The sequence below is a fragment of the Rhamphochromis longiceps genome, linkage group LG20 (genome assembly GCF_057381845.1).
Source record: "Rhamphochromis longiceps isolate RC_006_pf linkage group LG20, R_longiceps_female_GT1.1, whole genome shotgun sequence".
Lineage (NCBI taxonomy): Eukaryota > Metazoa > Chordata > Actinopteri > Cichliformes > Cichlidae > Rhamphochromis > Rhamphochromis longiceps.
The window spans coordinates 593,257-612,500 of NC_140576.1; the positions used below are offsets into that span (position 1 = coordinate 593,257).

The 19,244-nt window shown below is 44.0% G+C and overlaps 1 protein-coding gene across 1 annotated transcript in view; it reads left to right on the top strand.

Moving 5' to 3' along the window:
• Positions 1 to 19,244, top strand: part of LOC146644518 (ERC protein 2) — a 169,770-nt gene that overhangs the window by 85,200 nt on the left and 65,326 nt on the right. Inside the window, exons 12-13 of the mRNA XM_085393471.1 lie at positions 4,833 to 4,985; positions 8,463 to 8,623. Coding sequence (XP_085249597.1) covers positions 4,833 to 4,985; positions 8,463 to 8,623 — 314 coding nt within the window. The remainder of the gene's footprint in view (positions 1 to 4,832; positions 4,986 to 8,462; positions 8,624 to 19,244) is intronic.

A 19,244-nucleotide genomic window follows, 5' to 3' on the forward strand; every position in this document is an offset into this window, starting at 1 on the left:
GTAGTATGTTCTTTTAGAGAGAAGAGGCCTTCTCCTGACAGCCCTTCCAAACAAGCCATACTTGTCTGGGATGGAGCTCTTAGGTTTAATGCAATTATTCTGAGACTCTGTTTACAGTCTGACCTTGGGGTGAATTTGCTGGGACGCCCACTACTGGGAAGATTATGGGATTGTGTTAGGATGAACCAGAACGCTCCAGACCATTAAACTTCTGCTTTTACAAAGATATGTTACACCTAGACTATAAAAGCTGCTGCTACTCACCTTCTTAATTCTGTGGGTGTACTTAGTTTTCCACAGCACTACATGGTGTCCTGTGAAAGCTCTTTTTTTCACTGGACTGTAATTCCTTTTGTGCTGACATCTTACATAACATTCTTGCATACTTTCACTTATCCATGCGTGCTTTATAACGTTAACTCCTTTCATGTCTCAACACAGATTTTTAGCCGTGCCAGCGGCATGGCTCTAAAGCTTTCTCGGTTAATCTTGATATTTAGAGAACTATTCAGTGGATTGCCATGAAACTCGATACAGACATCCACTATACTTAGTGCTTAAACCCTAACTTTGATGATCTACCAGCTTCTTCCACAACAAACTTTTGCATCTTTTTAACATTTGCGGTTCAAAGTTAAATGTTCACTGGATGAAATCTCATGAATTTGGCACACATTTGTCTCCTCAAGATGATTTTAATCATGTTGGTAACTCCTTCAGCAAAACCTCAATTCTAATACACTTCATTGAAAACATTCCCATCAACCTATTTCTGGGCATTAATAACTGTTACTATGTCATTAACCTAGAAGGACAATCATGGCAAACAATAGTGCGGTTACAAACGAGCATGCTAGCTTTGACAGTCTTGATTATGCCAAAGCTAACATGTAGTCCAAAACAATGTTGTGCTTAAGCTTTGAGGATATAGTCTCACTGAACCACAAAGGCGGCTGTAGAGTCTTAGACTTGTTTTAAAATGAACATAAAATTCACACAAACTCCATTAGAACAGTTTATAATATAGATATTTCTGTCTCCAGACCGTCTGACGTCAAAGACTCCTTTGATCCTTATGAGTTATTGCAAAATCCACTTTAACAGTGATTTCACATGTGCACCACATTTTAGTCAATTCGATTGCGCAGTTAAGTTGAAGAAAAACGTTTCCCCATTTTTGGGGCAGGTTTCAGAAGAAATTTATCACTTGGACATCAATCCAACATGAATAAGACTTAAGTTTCTTAGACGTCAGCTAATAGACAGCAATTTAATGTAATACATTTTGAGGTAAATATAGGAGGAATTTGTTAAAAATGCAACAAAGGCATACCAATAAAACATTGAAATGTTGAAGTCAGGTTACATTAGATCAAATATTCACTGGCTATGGAGACACAACATACAATCTGTATATCCGGTCGTTAAGTGATGACGTGACGAATCCTACTTCTGGGTCTAAAGTAGTCTGCGTTTAATATGGCTTTTGTGTTGTTAACATGTTTAATGTTTTGTATTTTCTTCTATTTGATCTCAAAAAGCTCCTAAAACAGTCAGTGATCGCTGTTGACCTCCCTCAGCTTTTATTACCGCTAATCATTTATTTAAGCTCAGTTTTTAAAACCTTAGGATGTAACTACAGCCCAGCCCATGCAGCAGTATATGAATGACTAACCTCGTATTGTTCTCCTGGCTGAAGTTTGGTCCTTTTACAGCATCCTGCCATGCGATTACATTTGTTCCTGACCACCGAGAACACTCACGTTAACTTTTATCGAGTGGAAAAAAAGTTAGCTTGTTTATATTATGCTAACATAGCTGTGTCGCTAGCGGTCACGTAGCACATCATTATATACCAGCTAGCCCAACTTCAGTAACCCTACAAACGTCACTGCTGTTTAGTTTTCTGTCTTCATTTATGCTGGAAGTGATAGCAGAGCTGTACGTTTTAATTTGTTTCCAAAACCCCGCAGTCAGGACATGCTATATTGTATTTAGATAGAAGCTAGCAAGCTAACTCCCTGCTAACTTCTAACTCCGTTAAATGTCATAAATTCCGTTTTCATGGATGCCTGGATGTTAAACTCAGTTGTTACACCTGGTAGAGCAGAACGCTGATCATTTTATTAAAGATGAAAGACTTTAGACAGTTTTTCAACTCTCAGTAATGCCACAGTGATCGTTTGATATATGGACCTGCAGCGGAGTTTAGGCCCAGACACGGCTAGTGACGTCAGACATTACGACCGGATTGTGTCTGCTCAGCGGTGAGGCTGGTTGTGGCCTCTTCCTTTCTCTTTCCACTGCTCTCTGTCTCTCTCTTATCTCTGGCTCCATCAGGAACACAGCACGCTCCAAGGGTAAACACACACAAACAAACTCTCCCAATCTTGCCAGAAGAGTTTATGTGGGATGGAGCGATAACATCTCTTTGCTCCATTGTCTCCATCGCGCCACGCTGCACTTAACAAACACAGAGAAAACACATCGGAAGTATTCTCCTCAAACCTTCACACCGGCCTTTTATTTCTCTTTTATCTGTAACTGAGAGGCATCAGCAACCCTCGGTGCTCACCTGTTTTTGAAAGTGAATTATAGCAAGGAAGGTTTCTTCTTTTTGTGTTTTTTGTTTTGTTTTTTGATTTAGGGGGAAATGTGAAGAAAAAAAAGATTGTTCCCAGAGTCTGTAAACTGGACCTAAATTACTTATGAGATGTCTGGCCCTGCACACATATTTAGCATATTTTAAATTATGAAACACAACAGTTCATAAAGACTGAGACAGATGTCTGATCATAGGTGCACAGCTGCTGGAAATGTGCATTCTCTCACTCTCCGCTCGTTTATGTAAGTGATCGTAATCCCTTCATCAAGCCAGAACAGACCAGAGCCATAATGATCCTTCCTGGGGGAATTAGGTGATGATTGTTGCTGCAGAGGCAATTATCTTTACTTTTCTCCCCGTTCTCTGTGCTTTTGTATCTTCTTGCCCTATTTTTCCCCATTCTTTGTAGTCTTGAAAGCCAGCGATATTCTCGTGTTACTAATAAAACTTAAAGCAAACATGTATGCACAGACACATTTATAGTGCACATTCATACAGGGGCAGACACAGCTTTCTGGTTAGGTTACACTCAGGGGTCCAGCAGTGGCAGCCCCATCTCAGTGGGGTGTGTGTGTGCGTGTTTCTGTCTGTTGGGTGGGGTCAGACCAGTACTTGTTGATTCTGGTGCATCGAGTTACTGCTTGTCTGTCACATCCAATTACAGTTTCGGACCGTTGACACACTCGGCCTGGCTCTGTGTGTGCGTGTGGGTGTTTGTCGCTCACCTCCAGCTGTGCCATGCCGACGTAACGTGCCACAAGTATCCACTTGTGATTCGGATGGCTTGGCAATGTTTTCATCACACTTACGGATAATCCTGTTGCTGCAGTTTTAGTCTGCACCACTGACTCGCTCAGTGAGTTAGCCTCCTGCACTGATGGGCTGATAATTGTACCAACCTTATACTTATTTCCTCTTCTTTAGTATTTATTGGAGGCACTTAATAAGCTATTCATGTGCAACTTGTGTGTTCCTGGCGCTGTCTCATAAAATGACTTTCACTACATGTGTGGAATCCATCACAAGCGATTTCTCTTGTAATACAAAATATTTTCTAGATCCCTGTCAGACATGAGACATGTGCACATTTACAGGGCAGCTAAAGCTGGCTGATGCCACTCTTTCAAAGATTATATTCACTTTCACAAACATGTAGCATCTATTTCTGAGATGAAATATCATTTTAACAGCAGTCAGCCAGACTTATTCTCACGTTTCCTAGAGAGCGTCCGGCCATCCCTATTACTCAACAGTGCTTATTGCTTTTCACATACCTCGTTCACATTTATATTTTACATGTAGATGTAAGGCATGAGTATATCAGGTTTGTGACACTTTTGTTGCTCCTTATGGACAGATTTTGTAGCGTGTTGCCATTAATTGTTCTTTCTTACATACCCTTCTTATTGTCATCTTGTGTCACTGTGACTCTACAGAGAATTATGGGACTATATGTTTCCGTAATAGTTAAAGGCTCATTGTTTGATATGAGTTCAAACCAGAATTTGATTGTAATTCTATAATTCAGATCTGGGGTTTAGTGTGAAGTTTATAAGTTTGCTTTATCAGTTCATTAGTTTAACCATTTAAAATCACTGGAAACTGTTTCCTCGTCCACGTGTCCACAAAGCTTCTGTAGTGCTCCCAGAAAAGTGTGAACGTGTGAACTAGAAAGTGAGTCAACGCTTTCGGTGCTGCAGAGAAAGTTGACAAAAAAAGAAAGGTGGCGAGATGGAGAATCAGAGGGTTTATTATTTCTGTCCAGTGTTTTCTTTCACAGTTCCATCAACCAGGGTGGAAGCGGATCCTTTTCTTCCACTCACCATAGGTGTGAAAGGCCACACACAAACTGCATGTAAATGCACACAGTCTACTCCACACCTACAGATTCTCACACTCACATGGATGGCAGCAAAGGTCACAGCACTTAGAAACTCTTTCTGCCCTACTTCTCTCTCTCTTGTGTCTCGGCTGTGTCTAAATTCTTCATGTGGGAAGTCTGTTTGCTTCTCTAGCTGCAGGATTTGTTTTTCTTTTCTTTCATTTCTGATTTAGCTAGAATGATTTTTTTTTTGCAAAGGACCAAACAGTGCAGTGTGAATGCAGATGATTTGTGCACCAAATCGTTTGAACATTTAAGAACAAACTATACTGAAAAAACATTCATCTTCCTGCTTTTTGCTGCTTTGCTTCCAAAACCCCTCCCCTTAAATCTTCATGCCCCTAGCTTCCTCTTTTGGCTTCCCAGGATGCCATGCGGGACACAGCTGAGCGGATCATGGAGCTGGAGAGGGCACTGAGAGAAAGCATGAACACCTCTGCACATAGGGAGGCTCTCTGGGCACAGGAGGAGGCTGCCCGGGTTCAGGCCCAGAGACAGGTTTACCCAGCGTAGCGCACGCGTATCGGGCGCCATACCACCATATACATTTACTCGCACGCATGCACACAGATAGTCTCGAGGCTCTCCACACAGGTTTCCTTGTGTACCTTTTAAACTCTGTGATCAGTTGATCAGATCATTCAGGACTTCAGGACCACTGCAAAAAACAAAACTTAACTGCGCCTCCATGTGGTTCAAAATGTAGCTGCAGGCAGACCATTATATCATTATTACCAAATGGGTAGTTGCCTTTTGTTTCCTCTCTGTTATTGCTTTTTCTTCTTAATTTACTTTTTATTCTCTAAACACTCTTTTGTTTATTTTATTCTTCTTGACTGAAATTTCAAACCAAAAAAAAGGAGAAAAAATTCCAGTGGCCTCCTTTCGTTTTTTCTTGTTAACTTTGCATCTTTGAAAATGTAAGCATACGTTTGAGATGTTGTGAGTTTATGTCTCTGTAAGCAGAGTGACTGACAAAGCTGGAGACTTGATGGAGCACAGGTTGCCCCTTTTAACCACATGTCCTGCTTATCTGGCTGCCTTTCTGGCTGCCTGCTGGTCCGTCTACAACTTTGAGCAGGCCCCAAAAAAGTTTACGTGTGTGTGTGTGTGTGTGTGTGTGTGTGTGTGTGTGCGTGTGCGTGTGCGTGTACGTAGGTGTGTCTGCGGTGGGAAAGAGAAACAAGGCAAGGGAGTGTGTTTCCTCTCGGTGTGAGCATGCATTTGAATGAGAATGACCTCGCATTACTTACGAGTGCCACAAGTAACATGAGAGCAATCGGCGGTTAAAACAAGAACCAACATTTTGAGGCAGAATGGCGGCTATATTGCCTCAAACACACACGTGTGCTTCCTGGGAGAGTTTAAAAGATGAAGAGAGGCCGGAGCAGCAAAGTAAGAGAAGGTCAAACTCAGTTTAGAAAATTTTGCGAGCGCCAACGCTAACTGCGGCTTGTTTTTTTTTGTTTTTTTTCTCCCTTCTTTTCACAATTTCTGTACTTTTGCACGCTTGACTTGCATTCAGCATGGATACTGTGTTTATCAAACAATATTCTGATTCACTGCAAAGTCAGAAAAGTATATTTATGTCTGAGGGACTTTTTGCACGCATAGAAGTAAATGATTCAGCTGTGACCTGAGATTACCCAAAGATTCAGGAAAAGCCTTTTCTAGCTGATGACACATTAACATTCATTGACCCCACGAGCCATAGTCACAAGCCTTTATTATAAGTCAATCCAAACCCTACGCATAGAAAACATACCGAGCCAGCGTGTGGTCATACTAGCGACTGAACTTGACACGAGCTGAACTAGAATGGAGTTACAGCCACACTGTTGACACAAGGAAAGCTGCCCGAGTGCTCAAGGTGCTCAGTCACCGATGCTCACTGTTCGCTGTCAAAGGAGTGAGCTTTGTCAGCCAAAATAACGTTACCACATAAGACGGGAGCGGTTCAGCATGCCATCATTTTAAAACTAGACAGTTGTCAGTCAATCACCAGTCTTGCCTCGGAGACTGGAAAAGAGTGCGTGGAGCGACTTAGAGAGGAACCAGTTCCTTTGAAACATCACCTGACTCTGGCACTGCTTCAGCCCGCCCTGCCAAACTCACATTCTCACCCCTCCTCTCCTCACTCTTTGCTTGATTTTCTTCTTTCTTCTCCCCTCTGTCCCAGAGTAATCAGTCTCATGATGTGTAATGCGCTGAAAGTCTTCCATCAGCCTGACCTGCTGAAATGGAGCATGGGTAATGCCCTGGGTCACTTTTTTTCACACCCTTTTTTTCTAAGTCTCTCACTCCCTCTGCCTCTCGTCTTTCTCATACAATCATCTCTGCTGTCCAGCCACTGTCCCGAGCCTTGCGTGTTCCCATCTGCCTTCTTAAGTTGTCTCACGCAATTATCTCCGCGCTCTCTCTCTCTTGTTCTTGATTTCTGCTGTTTTGCTCTCCCCTCTGTGGCGTTTGAACTAGGCCTTTGAACCAGCAACACAACGCAAACGGACAAGAGGGATTTGGCCCTTACCTCTGAGCCCTCAATCAGCTTATCAACTAAAGGGGCTTTGGGCCAGCCTTAGAAGGCCTTAGCCTGGCTGGGGGGCTTTGCCTTGAAGTTGAGCTAAATTAGCACGCACAGGCTCACTGCTAAGCTGATTAGGTCCCTAATTTCACTAAAATGCATTGTATTCCTTATTAATGATGTGATTGTGAAGTGAGGGCTAGCCTGGGTGGTGGACTAATAAGGGACTGGGAAGGGAAAAGTTGGTGCATGAGGGTTGATAGGCATGTGGTGGGTGTAAGTGGAGCTGTGTGTGTGACCCTTGGCTTTCAAGAAGAAAAGATTGGCTTTGTATGCACTCGATCCTGGAATCAAACAGTGAATATTAAAATGGTGTAAGTTTGGAGACGTGCATATTTTGACGTTGCTCGGTCTATTAACAGCTAGAACCTACTGAGGTCAATTGTTCTTGGCAGAGCTATGGGGTGTATTTTATTGAATATATTGAATATTTTGTTACATTTTGAAGAAGTTTTGACTGAAAGTCGTCATTTTCCAACCGTACTGTTTAAGTTTCAGCGCTCCGCACTCCCTTTGCTTTTTTCTTCTCGTATTCAGCGTGTGATATTCATGAAGAGTGAGCACGTAAGCTGACATCTGTGAAACACACCTAGAAAACTGGAGGAGATGGAAACTGTCCTGAAAATGTGTGAACCATTTGGCTCCTTCATAAAAGAGGCCCATTCCTTTCTCTCATGTCCTACCCCATGCAGTGGTTTTCCCCAATAATCCTTTTCTCTGCATTTTTCTTTCTCCTTTTTTTCTTCCAAACTTTAGATTTTTTTTACCCTGTATCACAAATTAGCAGCTCATCAAAAGTAAACAATGATAAATGTATGTTCCTGTTGTTTTACATTTACATCTGTACATGCTTGAGTAATACTGCATCCTATTGTGAAGTGCTAGCTGTTAGACAATTAGACACTTCCTGTCTAATGACGCCCTGAGGTCATATCCTGTCAGACACACATGTGTGTGCAGATACAGAGGATGCAGTCAAGAGGTTGATCATTATCCTCAGCTCTAAAGCACAACTGCACTTGAGAATATGATAAGTGAAAGGCGAGGGTTGAGAGGAGAGGGTCAGAACAATCACTCAGCTAACCTGTGACCCCGAGTAATTTCTCCTGCTCCTAAATGTCAGCTGGCCATTGATTTTCAATGTTTAGGCTGTCATTTTATGTCATCTTTTAGCAATCCAACACACGTTCTTGACACACACACAGACAGCAGATAACTTGTCCTATATCAAATTACTTTAGCATGCTCACTTCTGTGTGTGAGTGTGCATGCATAAGTGCAGAATAGACATGTTTCTTTGTATTATTATAAACTTATCTTATAATTAAGAACGGATCAATGTGGGTCCTCTAGTGTGTTTATACCACCTTCCTTCTTTGTCTTCCACTGAATAGCTGGAGGAGCTGATGGGAGCTTTGGAGAAGACGCGCCAGGAGCTGGACGCCACAAAACTGCGTCTGTCCTCCACTCAGCAGTCGCTGCATGAAAGAGACGGACATCTGAACAGTCTGCGACAGGAGAGACGAAAGCAGCTGGAGGAGATTCTGGAGATGAAGTGAGTGTCGCAGTCACCTACATGTCTACATATACCGCACTCACTTTCAGTTACATTAGGTAGCTTTTAGTTGAAGTTTAACTGAATTGAGTACAGCTGTCGGCCCAAACATCTGTCTTTACAAAGTAGTTAGTGTTGTGGTTTAGGTCACAATATTAGAAACGTGCCATTTTCATGTGCTTATTGTTTAGGTTAAAGTTAAAGGCAACGTTCTTGCAGTGCAAGATGTGTAGTAAAATGAGTAGCACTGGATATTTTAGTAATAAGATGCTAACAGAGGGGTAAAAATTTGAGTCATGCTGTATTACTACTTTAGAAATACACCATGTTTTTAGGTAAGAAGTCACAGCACTGGACACCATGTTTAACATTATTTCCCTGAAACATCAGGACTGTGTGAATAATTTCAGTTGTAAGAAGTTAATTATCAAATGTTTTACTTTTTTAAAAATCATGTGATTTGATGCATCTGAGGCAGTTTGGGGTTCAGTATTGAGTCAGGGAACACATCAACATGCAGACTGGGAGAGTCTGGAATTAAACCACTGTCCTTTAACTTTCTAATCTTTGTTTTTGGCTCCATTACACTATTACATAAATGCCATTCAAATGTATCTCAAGTAGAAATTGTTGATCCCAAGTTAATGTTTTCAGTTACATAGTAATTTCTTAGTTATGCATTTTTAAAATTAAATTATTGCCCCAGTACCCCACGTGTTGACACGGAGCTACCATATCGACTGGTAGTGAGCGATTCTACACTTTTCTACTCAGTTTAAACACTTTCTTGCTACAAACCTCATTCACCCTTTCATACAAAAGCCCTTTTCTGTGCATAAGCACTAACCTAATGTTCACAAACACTATAATAAATGCATTCAGGGGAACTCTTGGTTAAGTATATTGTCCAAGGATACTTTGACATGCAAGTTGGAGGATCGAACCCCTGACCCTCCGATTGGTAGACGACCTGCTGTACCTCCTGAGCCACAGCTGCCTCCGAAGGGGGGATAAAAGTACACTAAAAGTGTGAGTGCAAGTGACTGACAGCCCATAAAAGTAGATTTTCTTTTTTTGGCATGGTATGATGGGCACTGGCATGATTTACTCACTGTTTTATCAAGAACATTTGTAAAAATAGCAGCATTTTTTTCACTGCAGCTCATAAACCTGTGTCTAATATTGTATTAGGCACATTTATCTGCTCACCTGTTCACATATGCGTTCGTGTTTGAGTGTGATATAGACATCAGCTCTGAGGTGTATTCTGAAGCAGGATCAGCCGTTGTCTAAAGGTGCCTCGTGAAAAGTTCAGTTTATTGAGGACAGGTGGTGTAGTCTTAGATTTGTGTGCAGCTCTTGCTTCGTGTGTCTTTGTGACACAGAGGGAGTTAGAGCAGAAGGAAGCTTAGGAGGAGGATGTGTAGAACTGTTTGCATTTCCATGTGTGAGTGTATGTCAGTGGTTGTGTATGGATGTGTGAGTGAGTTCAGTGATCTGCAAGTGGCTTGGCTACATGTGCGTTTGCTTTGAGCGCTCTGATTGAAGGAGCATGGAACCACATATCTGCTTGTCATGTGCTGCGGAGAAATGCCTTTAATGTCAGCTACTCAATGCAGTACAAAAGAGAAGGCTGGCACATTCTGTATGTATTGAAAACACAATTGTTAAAGCCTACTGTGGCTTCAGCTCTTCAGACCACACATATCTGATGTACATATAGCTGTATAGGGTATTTCTGACTACTGACAGCAGGGTGCCCTTTGCCTGTCTATCTTCATACACACACACAAACACACACACTGCTGATACAAACCACCTTCCTGTCTGTTTCAATTTCCACCCTCCAAGCATTACTGGGAATGTTTATCAGTGAAAATGAATAACATATGATAAAGTCAGAAAGCGTGGTCTACGTACAGTATAGAAAAATGCTCAGCAAAGTAGCATGTGATTATTTTAGTGAGTTAGTGGTCCGGTAGCTTATATTGATTTTATTAGAAATATATCTGAGGAAGAAGGTTGTTGTGATGATTCGCTGACATGAACAACAAAAACAACAAAGTAGAACCTTCAGCTTTTGTTCAAGCCTGCATTGGTAAGACCTTTAGAAATGTGCCATTGATAAGGGGACATGAGAGGCATGAATGTGCATGTTTGTGTGTGTGGTCTGTTGTACACGGTTAAGTGTGTGTGTGCGTGAAGAGGTTAGAAGCAGGGGTTAGGGGTCACTGGTGATGAGGATTAAAGGACTGTTGAACTGCAAAGGGCAAAGCTTCGTGAGACTGACACACAGCTGAACAAGCTGCAAAGATACACTTGCAGAACGTACACACAGCCTCAGTGGAACTCGCATATAATCACTCACGTCTGCAGACATGCACATACTTACACAAACTGTGGCTTACTCCTTTAAAAGGGGCCATATTCCCAGAGCACAGCTCTGCTCCAAGTTAGCAGAGGGAAAGCTAAACAGGAAAGATAGAGCAATGAAAGAGAGGTAACAAGCGAGACACGTTAGGGGGAAAGCAGAAAATTCCCTCTTTCGGGCAGAAAGAGGGAATGAGAGGGAGCAGAGAGTGGAATGGAGGGACTGCACATGCTGAAGCATTTCAAATCTTAAATCATGAGAGAAGTTTGATTGCATGCCAAGTTTCTCCTTCCCTCTGCTGTAATGTGGCATTTGTCAAGAAGACCAGCTGAAGCAAACCATGTGAGGCACGTCTCCAATGAATTGGAGAGCTTTCTGTGTGTGTCTTTAATGTGTGCATATATATGTGTGCGTGTGTGTGTCTGTGTGTGTGTGTGTGTGTAAGCCAGAGGGAGGTAGAGAACTCTTGGCTTTTCAACACTGTTAATGAAAGAGACAAGGAAGGAAAAAGCATTTTCAATACTCTCATTGCATTCTGGGTTTCCCTGTTCATCGTGTGTGTGTGTGTGTGTGTGTGTGTGTGTGTGTGTGTGTGTGTGTGTGTGTGTGTGTGTGTGTGTGTGTGAGAAAGAGAGAGGGAGAGCATTTTCATATTTGCCTTTTACAGATATAGCTATATAGCTGAATGCTTAATGCTTAAGAACACTGCAGGTCTCCTCTGTCACCCCACACCAGATTGAGTTTCCACCACACTGTACAATATTCACACACACATACAAACACTCACACTCACACAGATGGCCTCTGGAGGAGCTAGTCATTAAACAAGTCTTGGGTCATGGGGTATAGGTGCACAATAGAGAAATTATGTGTTTGGACATTTTGAATAGCTAGTCATTGAGATGTTTCCATAGTCTGAATAGGATAAAACTATATATGCCACAACATCGCAGTGGCTTACTGAACCTGATCCTTCTATAGACTTTGGGAATGTAGGTGATATTATCTCTGTTTACATTTCAGTGATGGAAACGACGATAGTGGAAAGAAAGGGGGGAAAAACAGTGGCAGCTTCGATGCAGAGTTGATAAAGCGGAACTTCTTTGGGGTAGCTAAGTGGCAAGTTGAAAAGTTAAGAGATGGAGGAAAAAATTACAAGACAGAATGAGGAAAAGAGGAAGTTGTATCATAGATTTAGGGAGGAAATAGTACATGATGGAGAATGATATGCTGGGCCAGGGATTGATGGAGGGACTGATGGATGTAGGGAGTGGTGGAAGAAAGAAAGGTGAAGCTGAACTATAGCTGTAAAGAGTTGGAAGAGCCATATGAAGAGCAGTTGTTGGAGTAAAATGACCAACTTTAGCACAACATATATCAGCAAATACCTGCATCACACTGAAACAAAGAACGCATACCTTTTAAATATTTTTACTTTTCATGTGGAGCATCTATCCATCCATCTTCATCCGCTTTGTCCGGGGCCGGGTCGCGGGGGCAGCAGCCTAAGCAAAGAGGCCCAGACCTCCCTCTCCCCAGCCACCTCCTCCAGCTTATCCGGGGGATCACCAAGGCGTTCCCAGGCCAGCCGAGAGATATAATCTCTCCAGCGTGTCCTGGGTCTGCCCCGGGGCCTCCTCCCAGTGGGACACGCCTGGAACACCTCACCCAGGAGGCGCCCAGGGGGCATCCTTGTCAGATGCCCGAACCACCTCAGCTGGCTCCTTTCAATGTGGAGCAGCAGCGGCTCTACTCTGAGCCCCTCCCGGATGGCCGAACTTCTCACCCTATCTCTAAGGGAGAGGCCAGCCACCCTTCGGAGGAAGCTCATTTCCGCCGCTTGTATCCGCGATCTCGTTCTTTCGGTCACTACCCACAGCTCGTGGCCATAGGTGAGGGTAGGGACGTAGATCGATCGGTAAATTGAGAGCTTCGCTTTTACACTCAGCTCCCTCTTCACCACGACGGACCGGTGCAGCGTCCACATTACTGCAGCCGCAGCCCCAATCCGTCTGTCGATCTCCGGCTCCCTTCTCCCAAACTCGCGAACAAGACCCCGAGATACTTGAACTCCACTTGGGGCAGGAACTCATCCCCGACCCGGAGTGGGCACTCTTTTTCGGCTGAGAACCATGGCCTCAGATTTGGAGGTGCTGATCCTCATTCCCGCTGCTTCACACTCGGCTGCGAACTGTTCCAGTGCGAGCTGGAGGCCCTCACCCGATGAAGCCAACAGAACCACATCAAAGCAGAGATGAGATTCTGAGGCCACCAAAGCGAAAGCCCTCCACCACTTGGCTGCGCCTAGAAATCCTGTCCATAAAAATTATGAACCGAACCGGAGACAAAGGGCAGCCCTGGCGGAGCCCATCACCCACCGGGAACGAGTCCGACTTATTGCCGGCAATGCGAACCAAGCTCTTACAACGGTTGTATAGGGATCGAATGGCCCGTAGCAATGGGCCAGACACCCCATACTCCCGCAACACCTCCCACAGGACACCCCGAGGGACACGGTCGAATGCCTTCTCCAAGTCCACAAAACACATGTAGACTGGTTGGGCAAACTCCCATGCACCCTCAAGTATCCTCGAGAGGATAAAGAGCTGGTCCAGTGTTCCGCGACCAGGACGAAAACTGCATTGTTCCTCCTGTATCCGAGGTTCGACTAACGGACGAACTCTCCTTTCCAGCACCCTGGCATAGACTTTCCCAGGGAGGCTGAGGAGTGTGATCCCCCTGTAGTTGGAACACACCCTCCGGTCCCCCTTCTTAAAGATGGGGACCACCACCCCGGTCTGCCAGTCCACAGGTACTGCCCCTGATCTCCACGCAACATTGCAGAGGCGTGTCAACCAGGACAGCCCTACAACGTCCAGAGCCTTCAGGAACTCGGGGCGGACCTCATCAACACCAGGGGCTCTGCCACCAAGGAGTTGTTTAACTGCCTCAGTGACCTCCCCCCCGGAAATTGGCGGGTCATTCCCCTCATCCCCAGACTCTGCTTCCTCCTCGGAAGACGTGTCAGTGGGATTAAGGAGGTCCTCGAAGTATTCCTTCCACCGCCTGACAATTTTCTCAGTCGACGTCAGCAGCGCTCCGCCAGCACTATACACAGTGCAGGTAGAGCACCGCTTTCCCCTCCTGAGACGCCTGACGGTTTGCCAGAATCTCTTCGAGGCAGTCCAAAAGTCTTTTTCCATGGCCTCTCCGAACTCCTCCCACACCCGAGTTTTTGCTTCAGCCACTGCCCGAGCCGCACTCCGCTTGGCCTGTCGATACCTGTCAGCTGCCTCCGGAGTCCCACAGGATAACCAAGCCCGATAGGACTCCTTCTTCAGCCTGGTGGCTCCCTTCACCTCTGGTGTCCACCATTTGGTTCGGGGATTACCACCACGGCAGGCACCAACCACCTTGCGGCCGCAGCTCAATGCAGCAGTTTCGGCAATGGAGACGCTGAACATGGTCCATTTGGACTCGATGTCCCCAGTCTCCCTCGGAATGCTGTTGAAGCTCTGCCGGAGGTGTGCGTTGAAGATCTCGCGGACTGGGGCCTCTGCTAGACGTTCCCAGCACACCCTCACTACGCGTTTAGGTGCACCAGGTCTGTCCAGCGTCCTCCCCCGCCACCTGATCCAACTCACCACCAGGTGGTGATCAGTTGACAGCTCAGCCCCTCTCTTTACTCGAGTGTCCAGAACATATGGTCGCAGGTCTGGTGATACGATTACAAAATCGATCATCGACCTGCGGCCCAGAGCGTCCTGGTGCCACGTGCACTTATGGACACTCTTATTTTCAAACAAGGTGTTCGTTATGGCCAAACTGTGATTTGCACAGAAGTCCAGTAACAAAGCACCGCTCGGGTTCAGATCAGGGAGGCCGTTCCTCCCAATCAGACAACAGCCCCCAGACAACATAGCCCCTGGGATCCCTGGGTCACACAAACCCCTCCACCACGATAAGGAAGCGATTCATGGAGAGGTGGAGCATGTTTTCAAGTAATTGGCCACCAATTGTTTTTTTTTTTTTTTAAATAAATAAAGTCAGTATTTAGTTCAAAAGAGCTTTGATTTCCTTAGTAGTCTTATACAGTTTTGAAGACACTTGGCAGGCAGGTTCTTCCAAGCATCTTTTAGTACTTGCAGCAGTTTGTCATTGGTTTTTGTTTCCTAATGAACTTCCCAACAGACTCGCTAATGTTAATATCTCTGTCAGCGATCATATTATGTGCTTCTGTCATTGAAGATGGCTTTTTTATTACTTTGAATATTTGGCAAAAAATGTCTTAACTTACATTTACTCGAAGTGATCTCCTACTTCTTCCTGGTATTGCTTGATGGACACAAATCTAAACTACTAAAGTAAGATTAAATAGAAAGCTTTAAATGCAATGATTAAACACAGAGAAAATATACTCTGAATAGCTGTTTCTTTGTGACAGTAACTGCTATAAGAATCCAATTTAATAACTAAATGAACATATAAAGAGACGTTGTAAATATGACATTAATATAGCTGTCTGCTTTTTCTTCTTCTCTAAAAAGGTTCTAAATAACATGTTGGACAGAAAGGTTGAAAATAACAAACAAGATCCTTAAGCTTTTTATATCCTATTATACCCACATTTGTCCTTGACGCTTGAAAGCCTTCTGAACAGTTATGGTGTGAGATTATACAAAAGTAAATTCAGGTCAAATGCCACCACTCATTTCTTTTATCATGTCTTCACTCAAGTGCAAATGAAATATTCTACACAGTGGAAACATAGCAAGACCTCAATTACAACTCCAGATTACATTCTGTCACATATCCATCTGCTGCCCGCTTACAGTAACTCATGGCATAATGAAGCTTAGAGCAGTAGCGACGTTATGACTTCAAAATCCCCAATGTAGACATCCTGTCTGCATAGCACCATCGCCATGGTTACACTGACTAAACACACAGAGAGACCAGCTGTACTGGCAAGGTCATGTCCCTGCTCACTGATCTCTCGCAGGGACCTGGACACACACACACGGGTTTTCACAAACTTAAAAACGAACACACAAATGAATGCAGCATGTGCACACACTCACACACACCTTTAGACTGAAAAGCCTCATTTACACGTTCATATCTTCAGCAAGCCAATATAGGCAATATTATGTTTTTGTGGTTTTTCTAAAAATTACATTCACATATACTGACATCATTTTGCTAATGACTCTGAGCTCACGGAAATATATGACGTCACAGCATTTTGTACACAAGAACTTGAAGTGGATGCTCACACCTATGCACCTTTGCACAGCCATATGCGCACAATTACCGCGTGGCGTTATAGCACCATTGTTGTGATAGGTAATGATGAGACATGGAGGGTCAGTGCCGTATGTGAATGGGATTCTCTGTGTTGCAGCGATGAGGAGGGGCTGACTCCACATCACCTTCCCCTCTCTGAGCAAGTTTGTATGCGCGCCGCCTCGTGGGATCTTCAGCCCATTCATCATGTCTGTCTATGCTCCTGTGCCCTCTGACACATGTGTTTACCTTCGACGTGTGTGTCAGCTGTTGAGCCTATAGGTGTCTTATTATGTCAAGGCCTAGGCAGGCTCCACCCAGCTCCTCCAACTCGTCCTTTGAGGTTTTGTCAATGGAGGACTTCATCACATGGAAATGCTTCCAAGTCGCTTGTTCGGTATAGTAAGGTAATGGAGACTTCTTTCTAGATCCTATAATGCGAGCCGCAAGGGTGGAAACAAATAGTCCAGAGATACATGTAAAGTTTGCTCACGCATTTAGGTTTTCAAGTTGGATACTGCTCGGCTCGGCTAACACTCTTAGAGTTTGAATACTATATTTAACACTAAATCTTTGTAGCCATTTTCTCCTGGACCCAAATCTGCTCATGCCACAAGTTGGGCTGTTTTAACATCAATTATGGTTATATTTTATCACTACTTATTAATATTTTACTGGTGCCTATAGTCAGATAGCGTGCTTGGCAAGCACCGACTTACCCATTAAATACGATTTGGAAGTTCTGCACAGTTTGTAAACCCTGGTTTGAGTTTTGCATGGCTGCTGCACAGATGTACACTCTCTGTAAGCGTCAGTGTGAGAACTGCTGGGCCGAGGTACCAGTGAGGTTTCAAGAACCATGGAGTGGCTATGAGAAGTGGCATTGTCTCCTTAAGTTAAAGCGTAAGTGAGATGAAGGCTCATAAAAGTGGTGATGAACTGTGACACTCTGAGGACGTCTGCTGAGGGTCGACAGTGGATATACGTGTTTTGTTAAACTGATAGAGATGGAAGAGTCTTTCCAAAGAAAGACGCAATTTTTGTCCTAATCTGATAAATGACATATTGAAGTTGGAGTGATTAGGAAAAGAAAAGAAGTGAAAAAGATTTAAAAAACACACACACATGCAAAAGGAATGCAGTGATTGACAATCATAAGGAAAGACAGGGAGGCCACATCAAGGAGCCAATGGGGGAATGTTGCATGTGGAAACTGCCTTCAACTATGTACCGAGTTCCCCACTTCAGTAAAATCATTCTTTCAGTATCTCTTCCGACTTTTGCTTCATCGCTCTTTTAACACTGACCTACTTAACTTCCTCTGAGTATGAAACGTTCTCCCGCCTCTCTTTTTTGTCTGTTCTCCTCTTGTTTTATCTCAGGACGGGTGGAAGAGGGCCTGGAATTTATCACACATACCTAATAATTACTATCACAGGAAATGGTGCTGAGGAAATAGGTGCACCAGCGCTGCTAATTAGTGTCAGTCGCAAACACGTGCACACGCTTGCATGCACGCGCACACACACACTTAAAGCTTATTAGTGTCGTTTGGCCAGCGTATAAGGAGAACTCTCTGGAAAGCCCATGAATGCTGATTGGCCTTAGGGAGACTAACACCCCTAAGTTTACCCGGCTGTATAAATCTCAAGACTAATTGTGTGCGCAGGAGTGGGCAATTGATTAGGTGGGCCTTGCAGCCATAAAGAGGCAGCCCGGGACACAGCACCCAGAGGGGACCAGTGACGCCCTTCTAAACAATGGTCCTGCCCTCAGGGTCGCTAAAGGAATGAAAAGAAGAAAGGGCAGTCAAGAGAGGAAGTGCTTGTGCAGATATAAATGCTCATAAATCCAGTTAGAATTTAAAATTAGATTAATACACAACTGTGCATTTAGTTTGACAGATGGAAGCGTGAACTGAGAGTGAATAGAGAGTGTGCAGCGAGCGATTTTAGAATGGAAGAAAACCGTTTTAAATGCAGCTGCATGTAATATGTTGTTGAATGTGCTGCGTTGTAAAACAGCCCTTAAAAGAGTGGCTTAGTGAAATACCCTCATGGTTTACCATTATGGGCACATGAAAAACTGGTATACCCACACAAGTGAGTCAATGAGGCTTACTGGCATATATTCACACTGTAAACACCTCCAAGCCTCTGCGGTTGGCACACACACCTGAGCTCTGGCTCCTGTTTTTCTCCTCTGCGGCTTCTCTGGCTGACATCTGTCTGTCTTTATCGTATGAGTGTCTCACAGAGCAATATTAAGGACTTTGTGTCTGCAGCTTTACTTCTGCGCGATCTCATCTAGTGCTCTTCGGTCACAGTAACGTATTGTTAAATAACACCCTAATAAAGTGTGTCGTCTTTCTGACTCTTTGTTGGTCTGACTGGAGTTTTTATTGGCCCTGCACATCTCTCAGTCTTGCTTAGATGGCTCCCAGGAGGTTTTAATAGAGAACAATGGCTGAACGGACCACTTCCCCAGCACAGGACTTCTCAAACACTGCGCTTCAGTCAGTATACACCACAGCAGCCCCTGGCATTTCTGGAACTTGTGTGTGTGTCTGATCTGGTTAATTCAGGGATATAGGCCCAAACTGTAATTATCATTATGTACTTCTCGGCAGAGGTAGGAAACAGCCCAAGCAAGTTTGGATGAGCATGTGTATCCTCACTGATCTGAATGTGTTTTTGTGTAAAGAACAACATGTGAATACATGAATTTCCCTGCGTGCATGCGTGTGTGCACACAGAAGGAATGAGCATGAAAGCTATTAGCAGTGAAAGATAAGCAGATTGTGCCAGTGGCTGTGTGATGATTTTTCCTGCTCTTGTTCATTTGGTTTCTGCTAAATGGAGACATATTGGAAACATGACTGTTCTCTCGAGGCCAGTGGGTATCCAGAGTTTAAGACTAGAAAGGACAGAAGAAATATAAGAAGAAATCAGAGGAGGGGAGAGG